The sequence below is a fragment of the Raphanus sativus genome, chromosome 9 (genome assembly GCF_000801105.2).
Source record: "Raphanus sativus cultivar WK10039 chromosome 9, ASM80110v3, whole genome shotgun sequence".
Lineage (NCBI taxonomy): Eukaryota > Viridiplantae > Streptophyta > Magnoliopsida > Brassicales > Brassicaceae > Raphanus > Raphanus sativus.
The window spans coordinates 614,080-632,941 of record NC_079519.1 but is presented as its reverse complement, the minus strand read 5'-3'; the positions used below and the strand labels follow the sequence as shown (position 1 = coordinate 632,941).

General features: G+C 38.2%; 6 protein-coding genes and 1 pseudogene across 6 annotated transcripts; 5 read left to right on the top strand and 2 right to left on the bottom strand.

Annotated features, from left to right (window-relative positions):
• The first annotated feature begins 73 nt into the window (after nt 1-73).
• Nucleotides 74-2,009, top strand: LOC108827808 (acetylornithine aminotransferase, chloroplastic/mitochondrial). Its single transcript, XM_018601302.2, has 2 exons — nt 74-559; nt 863-2,009. Exons 1-2 carry the CDS (start codon nt 143-145, stop codon nt 1,820-1,822), a joined length of 1,377 nt encoding a protein of 458 aa, XP_018456804.1. The 5' UTR covers nt 74-142; the 3' UTR covers nt 1,823-2,009.
• On the bottom strand, nt 1,957-4,287 carry LOC108827809 (3-isopropylmalate dehydrogenase, chloroplastic). The gene is made up of 11 exons (XM_018601303.2): nt 3,972-4,287; nt 3,750-3,879; nt 3,554-3,665; nt 3,405-3,480; nt 3,209-3,297; nt 3,047-3,133; nt 2,836-2,952; nt 2,642-2,749; nt 2,508-2,561; nt 2,254-2,406; nt 1,957-2,135 (listed from the first exon to the last, which is right to left on the bottom strand). Exons 1-11 carry the CDS (start codon nt 4,189-4,191, stop codon nt 2,058-2,060), a joined length of 1,224 nt encoding a protein of 407 aa, XP_018456805.2. The 5' UTR covers nt 4,192-4,287; the 3' UTR covers nt 1,957-2,057.
• An 872-nt stretch (nt 4,288-5,159) lies between these two features.
• LOC108823656 (pentatricopeptide repeat-containing protein At1g80550, mitochondrial) lies at nt 5,160-7,066 on the top strand. Its single transcript, XM_056995106.1, has 2 exons — nt 5,160-6,757; nt 6,839-7,066. Exon 1 carries the CDS (start codon nt 5,303-5,305, stop codon nt 6,635-6,637), a length of 1,335 nt encoding a protein of 444 aa, XP_056851086.1. The 5' UTR covers nt 5,160-5,302; the 3' UTR covers nt 6,638-6,757; nt 6,839-7,066.
• Nucleotides 7,067-7,209: 143 nt separating this feature from the next.
• Nucleotides 7,210-10,345, top strand: LOC108826030 (uncharacterized). The gene is made up of 9 exons (XM_018599401.2): nt 7,210-7,695; nt 7,787-7,923; nt 8,205-8,392; nt 8,496-8,786; nt 8,888-8,946; nt 9,018-9,054; nt 9,142-9,213; nt 9,308-9,629; nt 9,796-10,345. The coding sequence occupies exons 1-9, from the start codon at nt 7,548-7,550 to the stop codon at nt 10,150-10,152; spliced, it is 1,611 nt and encodes a 536-aa protein (XP_018454903.2). The 5' UTR covers nt 7,210-7,547; the 3' UTR covers nt 10,153-10,345.
• A 901-nt stretch (nt 10,346-11,246) lies between these two features.
• LOC108823757 (protein NUCLEAR FUSION DEFECTIVE 4-like) lies at nt 11,247-13,400 on the top strand. The gene is made up of 2 exons (XM_018597037.2): nt 11,247-11,688; nt 11,772-13,400. The coding sequence occupies exons 1-2, from the start codon at nt 11,359-11,361 to the stop codon at nt 13,125-13,127; spliced, it is 1,686 nt and encodes a 561-aa protein (XP_018452539.1). The 5' UTR covers nt 11,247-11,358; the 3' UTR covers nt 13,128-13,400.
• Nucleotides 13,401-14,877: 1,477 nt separating this feature from the next.
• LOC108824460 (F-box/kelch-repeat protein At1g24800-like) lies at nt 14,878-16,592 on the top strand (annotated as a pseudogene).
• An 83-nt stretch (nt 16,593-16,675) lies between these two features.
• Nucleotides 16,676-17,331, bottom strand: LOC108826182 (uncharacterized). Its single transcript, XM_018599566.2, has one exon. It carries the CDS (start codon nt 17,269-17,271, stop codon nt 16,720-16,722), a length of 552 nt encoding a protein of 183 aa, XP_018455068.2. The 5' UTR covers nt 17,272-17,331; the 3' UTR covers nt 16,676-16,719.
• Between the last annotated feature and the right edge of the window lie 1,531 nt (nt 17,332-18,862).

Sequence of the window (18,862 nt, the reverse complement as noted above, 5' to 3'; positions counted from 1 at the left end):
ATCAGTCCTAAATTGTAATTTTGAAAAAGATAGACCACCAGTTGCTTAAAAAAAAGCTAAAGCCCTAGAGTTCAGTTCAGTTTCAGCTTCACCGTTCTCTAAGACTATCCTTCTCCGACCAAAAGGGAAAAAAACACACGAAATGGCGTCTCTTGGCCAAATCACCCTCCCGCGGCCGCCGTTGTTTGAGATGAGTCTCCTACGCCGTCGATTTGATCTACCGATCAAAACACAACGAATCGGATTCAACGGCCGGATTGCGAGCGTATTGACTAAAGCGGGAGAACAAGCGCAGGTCTCAGTAAAAGCGAGCGTGAGCCAGAAGGTGATTGAAGAGGAGGCGAAAGTTCTGGTGGGTACATACGCGCGTGCTCCGGTGGTGCTCTCGAGTGGTAAAGGTTGTAACTTGTACGACGCAGAAGGGAAAGAGTATCTGGACTGTGCATCTGGAATAGCTGTTAATGCTCTGGGCCATGGAGATCCTGATTGGCTTCAAGCCGTCACCGACCAAGCTGGCGTTCTTGCCCATGTCAGCAATGTCTATTACACCATTCCTCAGGTATTAATTACTCGTGACTGCGAAATGATCTGTCTTTTTTTTTTTGGCAAAAGCTTGAAACTTCTGATTTGATCCTCTCTCTATGTGATTGCGCTATGAGCTTTTTGTTTATGGTTACTATCTTCTGCTACTCTCACTAGGATTTTGTCGTTGAGATGGTTTGACGAGCTTTAGTGTTACAGGAAGGATTTTTTAAGGATAGAGGACTAGTCCCTTTTGGTATAGTTTAGTGTCTGCATCTCTTATGGCATTCTTAATCTTTGTGTATACATTAAAGCTCATAATGTTTTAACTTCTCTGCAGATAGAACTAGCAAAGCGCCTTGTGGCAAGTTCTTTTGCAGACCGTGTATTCTTCTGTAACTCTGGAACTGAAGCCAACGAAGCAGCCATCAAGTTTTCTAGAAAGTTCCAGAGATTCACCCATCCTCAAGACAAGGAAGTCGCCACAGGCTTCATCGCCTTTACGAATAGTTTCCATGGTAGAACCTTAGGAGCTCTTGCCTTGACAAGCAAAGAACAGTACAGAGCTCCTTTCGAGCCCATCATGCCTGGCGTCACATTCTTGGAGTACGGTAACATTCAAGCCGCTACTGATCTTATCCGCTCTGGTAAAATAGCTGCGGTGTTTGTGGAGCCTATTCAAGGAGAAGGCGGTGTTTACTCTGCTACAAAAGAGTTTCTCCAGTCTCTTCGCTCTGCTTGTGATGCTTCAGGATCTCTTCTAGTCTTCGATGAGGTTCAGTGTGGTCTGGGTCGGACTGGTAACCTTTGGGCATATGAAGCATTCGGTGTAACACCTGATATAATGACGGTTGCAAAGCCTTTAGCCGGTGGGTTACCAATTGGAGCGGTGCTTGTGACTGAAAAGGTTGCTGAGACCATCAAATATGGAGATCATGGTAGCACATTTGCAGGGAACCCTCTTGTTTGCAGTGCAGCCATCGCTGTTGTTGATAAAGTATCTAAGCCCTCTTTCTTGTCAAGTGTCACGAGCAAAGGTCTATACTTCAAGGAACTGTTGGTGAAGAAATTAGGAGGGAACTCGCACGTGAAGGAAGTGAGAGGAGAAGGGCTTATCATAGGAGTGGAGCTGGATGTGCCAGCGAGTCCACTTGTGGATGCTTCCCGTGATTCAGGTCTTCTGATCCTGACGGCAGGGAAAGGGAACGTCGTCAGGATTGTTCCACCGTTGATTATATCGGAAGAGGAGATAGAACGTGCTGTTGAGATTATGTTCCAAAATTTAACTGCTCTTGGTTGAAGCCTTAAAGGTTGAGGAGCTAGAGAGCACAAGAGCAAATTGTTTATCGACTTTGATGTGTCTTTTTAAAAATCTTTACTTGTGTCTTGATTTAAGCTCAAGTGTACTATTGCCTGTTTGTAAAACTTTCAATGTGATCAAATATGTCCCGCTAGTAACATACCATCAGATATTGTGGCTTATGAAACTGGTACTCTCTTTGCGTACAAACACTTATTCAAAGTTATACAGATAGTTAAACAGAAGTATGAACATGGGAGTCCACTACTGACTTCAGAACCTCCTCTCCCATCTCCTTGCAACCCACCAGTTTCTGTTTCGAAAAGATGAACAACATAAGTATTGTTTACTATTGCCTGCTCGTAAGCTTTTCAAACGCCAACTCTGAAAGAACAGGAAAGATTGTAATAAGAATGGTTCAAGAGAATTACAGTTCCAGCGGAGTAGATGTCTCCTGTTCTGAATCCTTTGTTCAGAGCACCCAAGACCGCGTCTTCAATTCTCTTAGCTGCCTTTTCTTCTCCAAGTCCGTATTTGAGAAGCATTGCAGCGCTGAGGATCGTTGCCAGCGGGTTTGCTTTATCCTGAAGTTTTTTTTTAAAAAAAAATTTGCTCTTCATTTTTGGTATATGTTTTGATATTTGGGAAGAAAAAGCTTTGTTTGTTTGAAGAATAGAGGTAAGACCTGTCCAGCAATATCAGGTGCAGAACCATGTATTGGTTCAAAGAGTCCAGGTCCCTGTAATAAACAGCACAGGTCTTTGTTCAGACGTGATCATATTGCATCACGCTTAAAGATTAAAATACTTCAGTTCATACCGAATCGCTGAGACTAGCAGAGGGAAGCATGCCGATGCTCCCTGTGATCATTGAAGCTTCATCGGATAATATATCACCAAAAATGTTGTTTGTGACAATGGTGTCAAACTGCATTTTAAGAAACGATCAAACAATTGTTAGGACCAACAAAGCTCCCACATCAAGGCGCTGACTAGGCAAATATATAAGTGTACCTGTTTAGGGTCACGAACAAGCTGCATTGCAGCATTGTCAACATACATATGTGACAGCTCAACATCAGGATATTCAGAGGCTAATGCTGTTACTCGTCTCCTCCATAAAATCGAGGCCTGCATAAGAGAAAATTTGCATAAAAATATGTGTTTTCTGAAAGAAATAGGAGCGAGGATTTTTTGAGAAGAAAATGCAATTTATAAAGCATACTTCCAAAACATTAGCTTTGTCAACAGAACACAGCTTGCCACGCCGTTTCCTAGCAGTTTCGAAGGCAACACGAGCAATTCTATCAATCTGTGGACCATAAAAAAAAATATGATTTATTACATCCAGTTCGTAGTACTTAGCAAAGAGATAAGAATAGAGTACCTCGTGAGCAGCATAGACCTCGGTATTAAACCCAACTTCGTCGCCATTTTCATTAGTCTTAATGCCCCTTGGCACTCCAAAGTAAATACCTGTTTCCAGGACACATCATCACACACTGTAAAAGATACTGTACCACCAGGGAACGGGAGAGAGACAAGAATATAAGATCAGTCTCAATCAAGTTACTTAGACATACCCCCGGTAAGCTCCCTAACAACCATTAGATCAACACCTTCTGCAACCTCTCTCTTCAAGGTCGAAGCATCCACTAACTGAAAGATAAATTGAGTTTGGAAACGAAACTACAAGCTACCAAGAAATCCTGAGATTAAGAAGAAGGGTAACCTGTGGAAGAACAGTAGCAGGTCTGAGATTAGCAAAGACTTTAAGAGCGGCACGAAGTTGAAGTAACCCAGTCTCAGGCTTCATATGTTTATCATTCATATCCCATTTGTACCTGAAATCATACCAGCAACATTGTATTTTCCAATCAAGAATAAGCACACAGAATCTAACAAGAGAGTAGAGCCAACGTGCGTACCCTCCAATGGCTCCAAGAAGCACAGCATCTGATTCTTTAGCAGCGGAGACGGTCTCCTCAGGCAAAGGCACTCCGACCAAATCCAAAGCAGCGCCTCCTACAGGCATCTCCCGGAAGCTAAATTCCACTCCTGATCACACACACAATCGTCTAAATCCCAATAAAACCCACTCATAACATGTGTAAACAAAACAGCAGTAACATTAGAAGAGTGGGAGGAACCTTCCAAGGATCCAGCTTGGTGAAGCACATTCTTAGCAATGGAGACGACCTCCGGACCAATGCCGTCGCCGGGAAGGAGAGTGATGTTGTAACTCTTTTTCCCGGGGGAAGCAGCAGCACATCTTACTCTAAAGGGTGCGGGAGAAGATCGTTTGGTTAAAGCTCTGAACGTAACCGGAAACTTGACCGGACGGATATTCTTCTGCAGAGCCGCCGCCATTTCAGGTGATAAACACAAGGATTCGTCGTTTCGGATTTTTTTGAAACTGTGGTAGGTACAGACAGTGATATGATATTACACTTAAAGACTTTAGTTAGTATGTCTTTGCATTCATCGCTCCTTCCTTTTGTACATTATTGTTTTTCATAATCGATCCCACACTTCTTCATATTTGTGATGAAATGCCAATATTCCCAAAGAAGTGGGTCATATATGGGCCTACAAACCAGCCCAATTAATCGGAATAGCAGTCCAATAATAGGTAATCGGGTCAAAATCCCAAGTGCGGACATACCCAATCGAATACGGGTAATCGGACCTATCTGAGAAGCTGGTAAACCAAGAAAAGGAAAAAAGTTTCTTAGCTACACGACGTTTACACTAATATGGTGGAAACCATCCGATGTATTAGAATGTGTCAATAACTACACGAAATTTATGTTAATACATGACACATGTACGAAGTTTATGTTAATATGGTGCCAACATCACAGTCGGGTTAAATTGATCTAAATTTAAGTTAATGGGGTCAATGCGTAATTTATCAAACTTAATAAATTTAATGATTTTTTTTCAAAAAATGATTTATTAAGATTAATAAACCTAATTGATTTTATTAATGAACTTAATAAACTTAATAATTTATTGAGTTTAATAAACTTAATAAACTTATTAAGTTTATTAAACTCAATAAATTATTAAGTTTATTAAGTTCATTAATAAAATCAATTAGGTTTATTAATCTTAATAAATCATTTATAAGTTTATTAAGTTCATTAATAAAATCAATTAGGTTTATTAATCTTAATAAATCATTTTTTGAAAAAAAATCATTAAATTTATTAAGTTTGATAAATTACGCATTGACCCCATTAACTTAAATTTAGATCAATTTAACCCGACTGTGATGTTGGCACCATATTAACATAAACTTCGTACATGTGTCATGTATTAACATAAATTTCGTGTAGTTATTGACACATTCTAATACATCGGATGGTTTCCACCATATTAGTGTAAACGTCGTGTAGCTAAGAAACTTTTTTCCAAAAGAAAATCTCCCGGACAAACCAACCCTAATTTAGAACGCTGCTTAGAGCGGCGGAGAGAAATGCTCTTGTCGTCTATATATCTGCGGCGAATCAATCGCCTTCGGATCGTTTTTCCACCCTCCGTTCGGCTTCTATCCGTAAAACCAGTTTCGGACCAGAACCTCCAATGTCAGGTGGATGAGTCAAGTTACGATCAGAAAACAGTATGCGAAGCCATCGCATGCTACAGCAACGACTGGCAAAAGGCGCTGGAGTTTTTCAACTGGGTCGAGAAGGAATCCGGATTCAAACACACCACCGAGACTTTCAACCGTATGATCGATGTCCTCGGTAAGTACTTCGAGTTCGATGCTTCCTGGGCTCTGGTCAACCGGATGAAGGACAACCCGGGTTCGATTCCCAATCACGTCACTTTCCGTATCATCTTTAAGCGATACGTCACGGCGCATCTCGTTCAAGAGGCTCTCGATACTTACGATAGATTAGATGATTTCAATTTGAGAGACGAGACGTCTTTTTATAATCTGGTTGATGCGCTTTGCGAGCATAAGCATGTGGTTGAAGCAGAGGAGCTCTGTTTCGGGAAGAGTAATGGTTTTAGAGTGAGTAATAATACTAAGATTCATAACTTGATTCTTCGTGGGTGGTCTAAGTTGGGATGGTGGGGTAAGTGTAAGGAGTATTGGGAGAAGATGGATCACGAAGGTGTTTCCAAGGATCTGTTTTCGTATTCTATTTACATGGATATAATGTGCAAGAGTGGTAAGCCGTGGAAAGCTGTCAACTTGTATAAGGAAATGAAGAGGAAGAGGATAAAGCTAGATGTTGTTGCGTATAACACTGTGATTCGCGCCATTGGAGCATCGCAAGGTGTTGACTTTGGTGTTAGAGTGTTTCGGGAGATGAAGGAAAGAGGTTGTGAACCTAACGTTGCGACTCATAACACGGTCATTAAGCTTTTGTGTGAAGAAGGGAGGGTGAAGGATGCGTATGGGATGCTTAACGAGATGCGTAAGAGAGGTTGTCAGCCAGATTCGATTACTTATATGTGTTTCTTCGCCCGTATGGAGAAACCAAGTGAGATCCTGAGTCTGTTTGGTAGGATGATAAGGAGTGGGGTTAGGCCCAGGATGGATACTTATGTGATGCTTATGAGGAAGTTTGAGAGATGGGGGTTTCTTCAGCCGGTTTTGCATGTGTGGAAGACGATGAAGGAGTCTGGGGATACTCCTGATTCAGCTGCTTATAACGCTATGATCGATGCTTTGATTCAGAAAGGGATGTTGGAGATGGCTAAGGAGTATGAAGATGAAATGGTTGAAAGAGGGCTGTCTCCAAGGAGAAGGCCTGAGTTGGTAGAAATGTCACTAGAAGAGAAGCTAGTTTGTAGATAATACAAAAAGTCCATTGAGGAGACTGTTTGGTTCAGAACAGACAAACAAGTCAATGAAGCGACACAAGGAGCCTGTCTTTGGTATCAAGAAGCTTCCTTTGGTTGCAGGAATCTCCCAAAGGTAATATCTGTTATTGCCTACATTTGCACTTATTTGATTGAGGAATCTGGTGTCACTTGTGATAATCGATTCCTTTTGAAGCTTGAAAGAGGGATGGATCAAGTGTGTTGAAACCGTGACAGCCCGAGTATTGAGCAAGTAAAACCTCTTGGTCGAGATTTAGTATAATCATGCAATAGTCATTTCTAAATTTGTTTCAAAATAGTTGCCTTTGTTGTATTTGAACTAAATAATGATGAGATGATATTTTGGTAAGGATATGGAAACAATATGATTTTTTTATCTTCGATGTAAACATAAAATCATGAAGTCAATCTTCGAACGACATTAATGCAATTTTCCGTTCCAAAAACGATTGTGGAAAATAATAGATTTACTTGTATCATTTTCAAAATTTTAATTTATTGTGTGATTTAGTTTACAGGGTAGACTGCTGATTCATCAGATTCTTTACTAATGGATATAGCTGGGGAAGGCGAACCGCGTGAGATTTTCATTTTGAGGGAATATTTTAGATGACAGCCAATGAGACCTTAACGAGTTTTTTTTTTTTTTTTTTGGGTAGCATGGGAGTAATCAATATAGGAAAAAGAATAACTGAGGATGGAGAAAATTATGGAAACATAAAGAAATTCCTAAATAAGGGAGAATATTAGATAATAAGCTATCTTTTCATCTTCTTTTCTCCTCGGTTTCCTGGAGACATTAAAAGAGAGAACATAAACCCTTTCATTAGAGTTTTCATAATTTTTGAAACGTAACCAAAAAAAAAAAAGAGAGAGAGGATAATATGCTTTGCAGCGCAACGCCGACGTTTCATGATAGCCGGCGTCTCCTTGTTATAGGCGTTGCGATCCTGGTCTCTTCCAGTTTGCTTTCTTTATCTCATGGAGTTTCCTCTTCTTGTCATAATCATCCATCCTCAACCTCATTTCAAGGTTCTTCTTCATATTCTCCTTTTTTTTTCATAAGTTTTGATGTTTTCTATATTAAAAAATATCTGATTTTATACGTTTTTTCATTATGAAGGCTTGAGGAGGAAAATTCTGGAAGGAGGAAATGGGACATTGGTGCTAGCGGCGGAGAGAACACGGCGGCCTGATCCTCTCAACAATTTCAATATATATACCGATGGTTGGAACGTTACCAATTCTCATTACGTCGCTGTGAGTCCTCTCTACCCATTTTACCGATGGTTGTAACGTCAAATTCAAACCAATGCATGTGTCTTTAGGAATTAGGAACAGCCCTTAGTTTTGTTTCCTTCCAACTTAGATGCGTTTAGGCTGTGCATTTAGGTTTTGTTGTAAATCATGTAACAAGAGATGGTATCTAGCCAAAAGTACCTGTAACAAACTGCGTTTAGAGCCATTAATAAGCTCGTTTCAGGACAATTCATGTAGTAACTGATATATAAGAAAACGTGTGTGATGTTGTTCTCTTTCAGTCTGTTGGATTCACTGCTGTTCCATTCATAGTAATAGCAATCGTGTGGTTCGTATTTCTCGGACTCTTCCTCATCTGCACATGCCTCTGTTGCTGTTGTTGCGGTTGCGGCCGCCGGAACTACGGTTACTCTCCCGTCTGCTACACTCTTTCTCTCATCCTCCTCCTCCTCTTCACCGTCGCCGCCGTGTAAACTTCCTCTTCCTTCACAATATAATGCATCGAACCAATTTAATTAGTAATTGTTTCAGTTCTTGACTAAAAAATTCGAAACGATGTTTTATATCTTCAGGATTGGGTCTACGATGTTGTACACTGGGCAAAAAGAGTTTTACGGTAGCGTGGAGAAAACGTTTATGTACATTGTGACTCAAGCAACTAGTGTTTTGGGTAAGCTAACGAGCTTGTGGGACTCTATTCAATCTGCTAAAGACATTCAGCTCGATGGACATAACCTCTTTCCTCCTCAGTTTAGAGGTAACATTGATCATTTCAACAACATGATCAAGATGTCTAACATCACTTATCCCGACCGTGTCGCTAATCAGACAATCGGTTATCTCACCGGAGCACTAAACCCTGTGTAAGCATTAGTTAGCCACCTGACTTGCGTCACAAGTTATTAATAAATAGAATGCTCTGATTATTTATTTGACTCCATTCCTTTTCTCTAATGTTCTTCAGGAGATTAGTGTTAAATGTGATCGCCGGTGTTATGCTCGCAGTCGCATTTCTCGGACTCTGTAAGTACTAAAATTATAACATTTTTTATTATGATTTTGCCTCTGTATAACATGGTTTTCATTCTGAACAGTGTTTTCCTTCTGTGGACTACGAGTTCTTGTCTACCTGTGAGTTCTATACTTTTTCTATACAGTCGATATGTTGTATTCTATCATATCCAAATTAAATGGTTATAATTGATGTTTAATCCTCAGCTTAGTAATCCTGGGTTGGATTCTCGTCACAGCAACGATCCTTCTAAGCGCAGTCTTCCTCGTCTTCCACAAGTAATGACATTGATCATCATCACTTGATCTAATTCAAGGTTGCAAGTTTGATTCTCTTTTATTTTATCAAACTAAAGTTGTAAAATATAAACAGTGTGGTTGCGGACACGTGTACGGCTATGGACCAATGGGTGCATGATCCAGCGGCAGAATCGGCCTTGAGCCAGCTTCTTCCATGTTTAGACGCTAAAACCATTGGAGATACATTGGATATAACCAAGACGATGACTTCTACGGCCGTTGACATGACTAATGCGTACACTGTCAATGTCAGTAACCATGAGTTCCCACCTAATGTCCCTTTCTACCATAACCAGTCTGGTCCGCTCGTTCCTCTGCTCTGTAACCCGCTCGATGAACATCGCAATCCACGTCCTTGTGCTCCTAACGAAATCCTCCTCGCTAATGCTTCTGAGGTATACATATACATATATATAACCAACCTTTTCTTTTTTGAAACATAAATGGTATACATGGGATTTATATGTCATATGTATAGTAACATTACAAGCTGAGTAAACATATCTTGATTAGAACATAAACTCTACTAAAACAAACGTTTGTGTTTTTTTTGTTAAATAGATCTACAAAGGCTTTGTGTGCCAAGTGAACGCAGAAGGGGTCTGCATAACACAGGGTAGGTTAACTCCAGCTTCATACGACCAGATGATGGGTGCGATCAAAGTGGGGTTCACGTTGGACCATTACGGCCCGTTCTTGGCTAGTATTGCTGATTGTTCCTTCGTTCGAGACACCTTCAGAGACATAACCACCAAGAACTGCCCTGGACTCACCATCACCAGCCAGTGGATCTACGCAGGACTCGCATCACTCTCTGGTGCAGTCATGTTCTCGCTCATCTTTTGGATGATTTTCGTTAGAGAAAGACGTCACCGGTCTCATACCAAGAAGTCTATGGTCCAGATGAATAAGATTTAATCATGGCAGACAGGACACCATTAATTGAATGAGTGAGACTGTGGAAGGATAAACGTTGTTTAAGTTTTTTTGTTAGTTTTTGGTTGAAAACATTAGTGATTTGTTGGAGAATAATTTTTTTTTTTTTTTTTGCTTAAATTTGAAAGAAAAAAGAGTTTTAGAAACAAATTCGTGTAATCTCGGATAACCTCACTCTATATATAATACTAATCAGTTGTTCTTGTAGAATTTCTACATGTAATAAATCTAACAACATACGCTGAACCATCTATGGTCATGTGAATAGAGCAACCATTTAATGACTGTGACACTGAAATGTTGTAGCCACAAATTATAAATGTAAGCAGTACGTGTTTGATGAGGCCGGTGCAGAATCGACGTGTTCCTGCCATTTGAATTATCAAATTATTATTTTTTCATCGTAATTGAAACAGGTAAGATTTGTGCGCATCCTCTTTGATCTGTATGTTTTTGACTCTATGCATTGCCTCCGTTTATTAAAGACAAAAAAATGCTGTGTAAATCTTGATCCGAGGAGGTACTTATATAACTAAGCATATAATATACATAATTAAGTGAGTGTTCCAAAAAGTACATAATTAATTAAAATATAAAAATGGTAAGTGATTGAGAGAGATGGGATCGTTAAAGAACAAAGCCAAAGTCATGCCTCGAATCACGCTGGAGTGGACGAATCATACTCAAATGAACTCACGTGTTGAGCACAAAACCTTTAGCATGACAACAAATGATTCCGTTTTGCTTTATGTATAATAGTATAATCAAATAAAATCAGACTAAGCAAAATATCCTACGTTTCCCGGAGTATATTCGTATAAATAAGTTTTGGAACAATTAATAAAAAAAGAAAGTGTTGTACATATTGTCGACCCACCCACCTACTTACATTTTCTTTAACAAGATTAGTTTGGAAACTACAGTAAAAACCTCTCAAGAATAATGACATTTGTTAAAAAGAAAGAATATACACAAAACATACTTAATTCATTAAATAAATATGTTTAACAGAGTCATTGCTGATGACGGAAGATTAGAATTATTTAACTTTATATATATAAATAGAGAGAGCCTGGAAAGAAAGACAAACAAGACAGACCAAACTCAACTTTAAAGAGTTGTGCCGGTGCATGTTACTTTTATCAAAAAAGCTAAATCGAAGAGACTTAGTGATCGGTCGGGAGAGAGATGCCGAATCTAGTGGAGAAAACGGGAAGCCGACCACCGTGGGTGGGGTTAGCAGCCGCCGCTTGGGTTCAGATAGCTGCTGGAACCAGTTCGACGTTCCCGCTTTACTCCGCCGCTCTCAAATCGGTCCTCGGGTTTAACCAGCAACAGATCACGATCCTCGGCGTCGCTTGTGATCTAGGTGAAAACTTGGGGCTGCTTCCAGGTTACGGAAGCAACAAGCTTCCTCCGTGGGCGATGCTCCTCATCGGATCTACCTCCTGTTTCCTCGGTTACAGCGTTCTCTGGAGCTCCGTTAACCAAATCATCCACGGCTTGCCTTTCTGGCTGGTAACTCCCTTCTACGTGGATCATTATATCTATTGTTTGTTTGATCATTTGAACTCACTAAGACTAGTTTGTGATGTTGACAGCTATTCATTGCTCTGTTTTTCGGGACCAATAGTAGCTCATGGTTCGGCACAGCGTCTCTTGTGACCAATATGAGGAACTTTCCTATGAGCCGAGGCCCTGTTGCTGGACTCATTAAAGGCTACATTGGTCTCAGTGGCGCAGCATTCACTGTGATATTCAGCGTCTTGCTTCACCATTCGTCTACGAATCTGCTCTTCTTTCTTATGGTTGGCGTTCCCCTTTTATGCTTATCTCTCATGTACTTCGTCCGCCCCTGTGTTCCTGCTACCAACGATGACCCTTCTGAGCCTGTTTACTTCGCTTTTCTCCTCGGCTCTAGTATCCTTCTCGCTGCTTATCTTGTTATGACCACTGTACTTAACGAGGTGTTTTCGCTTTCGAGCGTCCTCAAATATGTTCTTCTGGCTGGCACGGTCTTGTTCTTGATGGCTCCTCTTGCAATCCCCATCAAGATGACGCTTTTCCGTTCAAATGCCAAGAGCTCTCTTGCAGACAATCTAGCGAAAGAGGAAGGTGAGAAAGAACCACTGCTGATACCTTCTACATCAGCTTCAAACCTGGGAACTCTCTTCGAAGGAGAAGGAGATGGAGATGGTGCCTCGGAGATGGAAATACTTTTGGCTGAAGGAGAAGGTGCGGTTAAGAAGAAGAGGAAGCCAAGGAGAGGAGAGGACTTCAAGGTTCGCCAAGTCTTTGCCAAGGCGGATTTCTGGCTCCTTTGGTTTGCTTACTTCCTAGGCATGGGTTCAGGCATCACTGTCTCAAACAACTTGGCTCAGATCGGTTTTGCTTTTGGTATCAAAGGCACTACAATACTGCTCTGCCTCTTTAGCTTCTTCAACTTCTGTGGCCGTCTTGCTTCAGGTGCCATCTCTGAGCACTTTGTCAGGTCAAAAGCGCTTCCAAGAACGCTATGGATGGGAGCAGCGCAGCTGGTTATGATGTTCACGTTCCTGCTCTTCTCCATGGCCATTGACGGCACCATTTACGTGGCGACAGCTCTTGTAGGGATAGGCATGGGGTTTCAGTACTTGTCAATCTCCACCATCTCAGAGCTCTTTGGTCTTAAAAATTTTGGAATCAACTTCAACTTCATACTCTTGGGCAACCCGACAGGTGCGGCCATTTTCTCGGCGCTTATGGCAGGACATATATACGACAGGGAAGCGACTAAGCAAGGGAGTTCTACCTGCATTGGTCCTGATTGCTACAGGGTAACGTTCTTGGTTCTAGCAGGTCTTTGTGGACTTGGAACTCTACTCTCTGTTATTTTGACTGTGAGAATTAGGCCGGTTTATCAAGCTCTCTATGCCTCTGGCTCTTTCCGGTTGCAGCCGCAGTCAAATGGTCACTGATTCTGCCATGGGAATTGCAAGAGAGACTGTTGAGAGTAAGAGATGATACAGTCAATAGATATGCTATGTCTATTTTTCATCTTATAAAGTTCCTATTGTATCTTGCCGGCATTTTTTTTTGAGGTGTGTGTATCCTAAAGATTTGTAAAACTTTTGTTATTCAGCTGTGATGGGTGACTCAACCGGCCAGAGAACCGGTTGGAATAACCTTTTTGTAATTGGCTTCTTTTACCATTGTAACATTGTTTGTAATGTTGTTTTGTATTTTTGTTTGATGTTTGTATCACAATTCTTGATCGCCACAGTTGAGAAAAAAAAACACGAGAGGTAATAAAGATCATGTTTGCTGAATCTTTTCCATACTTGTCAAGAGTCAAGACAGGTAACACAAAAAAAAAGGCAGAGAAATGTTGGTTACATGAACACAAAGCTAAGTCCTCTGTTTTTCAATGTCTACAAAAAAAGATAGCACCCGGAACAAACAAAAAACTTGGGAAAGAAGAAAGCCCAAACTAATAGTACACATCAAATAACATGGTGGAAGAACCCTAAAAATCATCATACATAATCTATCTGATTTCAAGTAGGTCTGAGATTCTGAAACATAGTATCCCACTTAATAGTAACCTCTGGTACATTTCCCCGCTTAGGATAGGTGTTTCAATCGTTCATTCCAAGTAAATTCTTTCTTTTCTTTCATTCTGTGTTACTACATGGAGAGGAGAGAGACTTGATAACAACCACCTCTAGTATTATGTGCCACTGTTATCTGTTATCCAGGTTCATAGATTATATGGGAAAATAATAATTTACTAGGAATTTTCCTGATATGCAGAAAAATTAATTTTAAATATTATATTTTTATTTTATAAGAAAATTTTACTTTACATTTGGATTTATTTTCAAATTTTAACTTTAAAGTTTTGAAAGAAATGAAAATGTATTTTCCTAGCCTTATTTTTTTATCTGGTTTAACTATTTCAATTTGATTTTATTTAAACTTTAATAAATTTTAAATTACATTTTATAAAAATAATTTTTAGTTATATTGTATTATATCTTATTTAAAGATTTTTATTTTATATCTCTCTCATCATATAGTTTTAAATAAATAAAAATATATATGTATATAAAAATTTAAATATAAAAATTTTAATAAATTTTTAATTTTGTTTATTTAGGAATATGTTAACAATTAACATGATGAACAAATAAATTTTAATCATTTAACTATCAAAAAATATTTGATTAATGTTGATTTAGTTTTGTATTTGTTATGGATACTTAAAATTAATTTTGGTAATATGTATATATTTATCAAAATATAATATATAAGTTGATGTGAAAACTGTATATGTAGTTATATTTAGCTTATTTTTATTAGTGTAATAAAAATATGTATATATAATAGTGATATATGAGTTATTAATATATTTTCATAATTTTGTCAAAAATAAATATTTATATAGAAAATTTACAACTGTAATGATATATCAATTAATAGTTATTGCAATATTTTAAACATCTTACCAAAAATATAAGTGTTTATAAAAAATGTACACGTCACTTTTAAGTTAATGTCATAATTTTGTAATACATGTTTTGCTAAATTTGAATGTGGTGATTTGAAAACAATATCAAACATTTTGTAAAACAGTTTAAATTAGGAATTATTTAATTTAAATTTATGATAAATAAAACAATATATATGAGCTTTGATCCGTGCCTAGGACACAGTAACACGCGCGTAGAGAGAGGAAAACCCTAACTTTTTTTCAATAGCGGCCCCGAGTTGGAAGGATGCTGAGGATTTGCGATCTTCCCCAGGAATTGGTTGTGGAGATATTCAAGAGGGTTCCGATAACATCACTGAAGGCGGTTCGATCTACTTGCAAAACATGGAACGCTATAACCAAAAACTGCCTTGTTTTGGGTAAAGAAGCGAGGCATCAGTTTCTGGCGATGAATAACAAGGTCTACTCTCTGAGGTACCATCTCCAAGAAGAAGATTTGGTTGTTGATGTATCGGTGAAGCAGGTAGATTTGCTTAATCAGTTGGAGATATGTGGTATGGTATATCAGTGCGATGGGTTGGTGTTATGCGTGGCTAAGGACCTTTCGAAGCTGGTGGTGTGGAACCCTTACCTGTGCCAAACAAGGTGGATCGTACCGAGGCTAGGAGAAAACTTCAAGAGGCAAGACGTTTACGCCATCGGATACTCAGAGGACGGCAAGAAGCGCGACCACAAAATCCTGAGGTTTGTGGATGAGTACATTGTCTCTGGATCATCAGTAACTGTTTTCAGCTGCGAAATCTATGAAATGAGCTCTGATTCATGGAGGTTCCTCAAGGTGAAGCCCGAGTGGGAGATAGATGTGCATGAGCGAGGCGTGTCTGTCAACGGAAACACCTACTTTTTTGCTCACCAGAAACATGATGAGATAGAGCCTGACTTTGACGGAACGATCTCAGAGGTTGAAGATTTCTTGCTCTGTTTTGACTTTACCAAAGAGAGGTTTGGACCACGCCTCCCTCTTCCTTTTCACTCTTACAATGAAGACACTGTCACCCTCTCAAGCTTCCTTAGAAGAGAGAGCAGCTTGCGGTCCTGTTTGGTGCTTGTGAATCAGGCTTTTTTGAGATTTGGGTTACCCTTACGGTTAAGCCCAAATATGCGTCCTGGAGCAAGTTTTTGCTAGTGGAAACGGGGCCTCCTTTAAATTTTATGTTTAACACATATGTTGGTGCCAGCTTCTTTGTTGATGAGGAAAACCATGTTGCTGTGGTGTGTGAACTAGACGGACATATGTCCATCACGACTCTTCCTCCCACTCAACACACTGCATTTGTGTTTGGAAAAGCCGGCTACATCAAATCTGTTAATCTCGGACAAGGTACCAAACTCCAACACCTTTCCCTATATTCCGGAAAGCCCTTTGAAGCTATTCTTCCACCACTCGTTTGCTCTTCCACTTACCGTCCAAGTCTAGTCCAAGTCAAGCAACCCCTTCAAGCAACACATGTTTGCTCATGGTAAGTTTATTATTAAGTTTTTCTGCTTTGAACTGCAAAAGACACTGTTGTGATTTGCATTTCTCGTTTTCATGGTGTTTTGACTTTCCGTTCCGTGTTGACTGCGCTATTTTCTTAGATAAACGACCAATTGGTCATCGATGGATGTGTGTGTGTGTGTGTGTGTGTTAACATTCACAAGAAACTATTTGCGGATTCTCAGCTTGGCAGGAACAATATAAGCTACTAGAACCAACTCTACCCTAATTCATTTAATCGGTGACGTAACCGGTAGAAAGTACCACCCTTTGTAACAGCTTCTTTGTAATGTGATTGTTTTTATTTGTTGTTTGTATCATAGTAGATTAGTAGTGTGCTATAAGGAAACAAGTTTTGAGTGTCACGTACGTAGATGGTGGTAGAGAAATGTTTGGTAACATGATGACACACAAATTAAGCTAACTCCTCTGTTATTACAAAAGCTAATTACTCCGACCTAACATGGTGGAAGACACACACTTGGAAGACAAGAAAGTGCGAAACTCATTGAATAACATGGTGGAAGAACCCTTAAACACACTAAGTTGGTTTCAGATTCTGAAACATTGAATCCCACTTTATAATAACCTCCTCTTGTAAATTTTTCCCACAATAAACATAATCATCATTCAAACTGTAATGATCGAAACCCTTGGAACAGGAGAAGCTATCGAGCCTAAATGGAGTCCCATTCGTCAGCAGAAGTCTCTCTTCCTTGCTGCTTCCACAGCTACCATTTCCGTTGCTCTTGTTACTCTTCGACCATCTCCCTTTCACAATCACGAGAGCTCGATACGGTTCCTCACGTCTCATCATGGCACGGACATACTCGGAGAAGCACTTCCCGGTCTTCCTAATCGCGATCAGGACTCTGGAAATAGAAGGAGACGGTTTACTATGTCGCCGAGCGAGCTTGAGGATCTCGAGGCGGTGTTTAGCGATGGAGATACCCATGCTCTGGAGAAACTCGTGGTTGAAGTAAGCAATGTCTTCGTACTCGAGCTCGTTGTGGGAGAAGGAGAGTCCGTACTCGTATGTGAGCGAATTTTCGAGATTTGTTCTCGATAGCCACGAGAACCAATCCATTGTCATCTGTTGAAGAAGAGTAGGTTAGTGTGGTTTTGGGAAGGTAAATTCGTTAGTAATATATACTATAAAGGAGGAGACTGTTGGGTTTAGGGTTCTTTTTGACTTTCTTAAAAAGTAGCGGGTGCTAACTTGGTAAGGTGGGTGAACCATGGACTCAAGTAGATCAAAGTGCAACAAAAATTGATGGCCATATACAAGTATTTTATAAATTATCTTCGTTCTTTAAGCTAAACAAACATGGTTATTAGTTTTATTGACTTAACAAATAATTGTTGAAAATACTCTTCGTTACAGGTAAGATCGATTATTTTAGCTAAATATCTAGTATTATCTTCTTAGTTTGGTCAACTAACGATAACCACAAGAAAAATACCACTACCATATATGGAAATTAAAAATAACCTTCTATAGTCAACTAATATTTTTTTTCCAATATTTCGTGTATATATAATTTTACTAGGTGTTTTCCTGCACCATGTGTAGTAAAAAAGTTTTAAAATATTTTCTAACAGATACATATAAATTATATTTATTTTTTGTTAATATTATAAATTTTCTTTTTCTTATTAATATTTTACTTTAAATTGATTTAACTGAACATTAAAATTAAGATAAAAACAATTTTGTTTATTTTGAAATATATTTAAGAATGTGCATGTATATATTTAAATTATAATTTTAGGTAGATTTTTCAATCTATTTATTTAATTAAATATGTAAAATTGCATAATTGTCAAAAATTAAAATGAAACAATATTTATAAAATCTGTAGATATATATATAAGAAACTAATGATTTACGATTTAATTTGATTTTATGATTTAATTTTTATAATTTTCTAAAAATATGTATATATTTTTTGAAATATTTTTAATTTAAATGATATTTCAAATTTGAAATGCCATAATTGAATATATTTATTTTAATGATGATTTATGAGTTATTACCATATTTTTAAAAAAGTCCAAAAATATAAATCGACAATAAATGAGTTATTACCATATTTAAAAAATTTACCAAAATATAAATAAACATTAAATATAATTGTCCATGTCATATTAATCTATAAGACATGTCATCAATTTTAGTAGTCATGTCATATTATTTTTGTGAAAATGATTGTAGAAGACATGTGGCAAAATCACTTCTCAAATATAGTCTAGGGGATGAAAATTTCATAATTTTCAAAAATTAAAATTAAAAAATATTTATAAAATCTGTAGATATATATAAGAAACTAATGATTTTACGATTTAATTTGATTATGATTTAATTTTTGTAATTTTCTAAAAATATGTATATATTTTTGAAATATTTTTAATTTAAATGATATTTCGAAATTTGAAATGCCATAATTGAATATATTTATTTTACTGATGATTTATGAGTTATTACCATGTTTTTTAAAAAGTCCAAAAATATAAATCGAAAATAAATGTAAATATATAAGTTATTACCATATTTTTAAAAAGTTTACCAAAAAATTAAATTAACATTAAGTATAATTGTCCATGTCATATTAATCTATAAGACATGTCATCTCAATTTTATTAGTAGTCATGCATATTATTTTTGTGAGAATGATTGTAGAGAA

Bases quoted from the DNA above. Each gene is read 5' to 3' on its own strand.
- LOC108827809 (XM_018601303.2), bottom strand. From the start codon at position 4,191: ATGGCGGCGGCTCTGCAGAAGAATATCCGTCCGGTCAAGTTTCCGGTT. The intron at 3,880-3,971 runs GTTCCTCCCACT...GTGTGTGATCAG, and splicing joins CCAAGCTGGATCCTTGGAAG to GAGTGGAATTTAGCTTCCGG. The intron at 2,750-2,835 runs GTACACTTATAT...CTTAAAATGCAG, and splicing joins TTGTTCGTGACCCTAAACAG to TTTGACACCATTGTCACAAA.
- LOC108823757 (XM_018597037.2), top strand. From the start codon at position 11,359: ATGCCGAATCTAGTGGAGAAAACGGGAAGCCGACCACCGTGGGTGGGG. The intron at 11,689-11,771 runs GTAACTCCCTTC...TGATGTTGACAG, and splicing joins ACGGCTTGCCTTTCTGGCTG to CTATTCATTGCTCTGTTTTT.
- LOC108827808 (XM_018601302.2), top strand. From the start codon at position 143: ATGGCGTCTCTTGGCCAAATCACCCTCCCGCGGCCGCCGTTGTTTGAG. The intron at 560-862 runs GTATTAATTACT...ACTTCTCTGCAG, and splicing joins TCTATTACACCATTCCTCAG to ATAGAACTAGCAAAGCGCCT.
- LOC108826030 (XM_018599401.2), top strand. From the start codon at position 7,548: ATGCTTTGCAGCGCAACGCCGACGTTTCATGATAGCCGGCGTCTCCTT. The intron at 8,393-8,495 runs GTAAACTTCCTC...TTATATCTTCAG, and splicing joins CTCTTCACCGTCGCCGCCGT to GATTGGGTCTACGATGTTGT. The intron at 9,630-9,795 runs GTATACATATAC...TTTGTTAAATAG, and splicing joins TCCTCGCTAATGCTTCTGAG to ATCTACAAAGGCTTTGTGTG.
- LOC108823656 (XM_056995106.1), top strand. From the start codon at position 5,303: ATGCTCTTGTCGTCTATATATCTGCGGCGAATCAATCGCCTTCGGATC.
- LOC108826182 (XM_018599566.2), bottom strand. From the start codon at position 17,271: ATGACAATGGATTGGTTCTCGTGGCTATCGAGAACAAATCTCGAAAAT.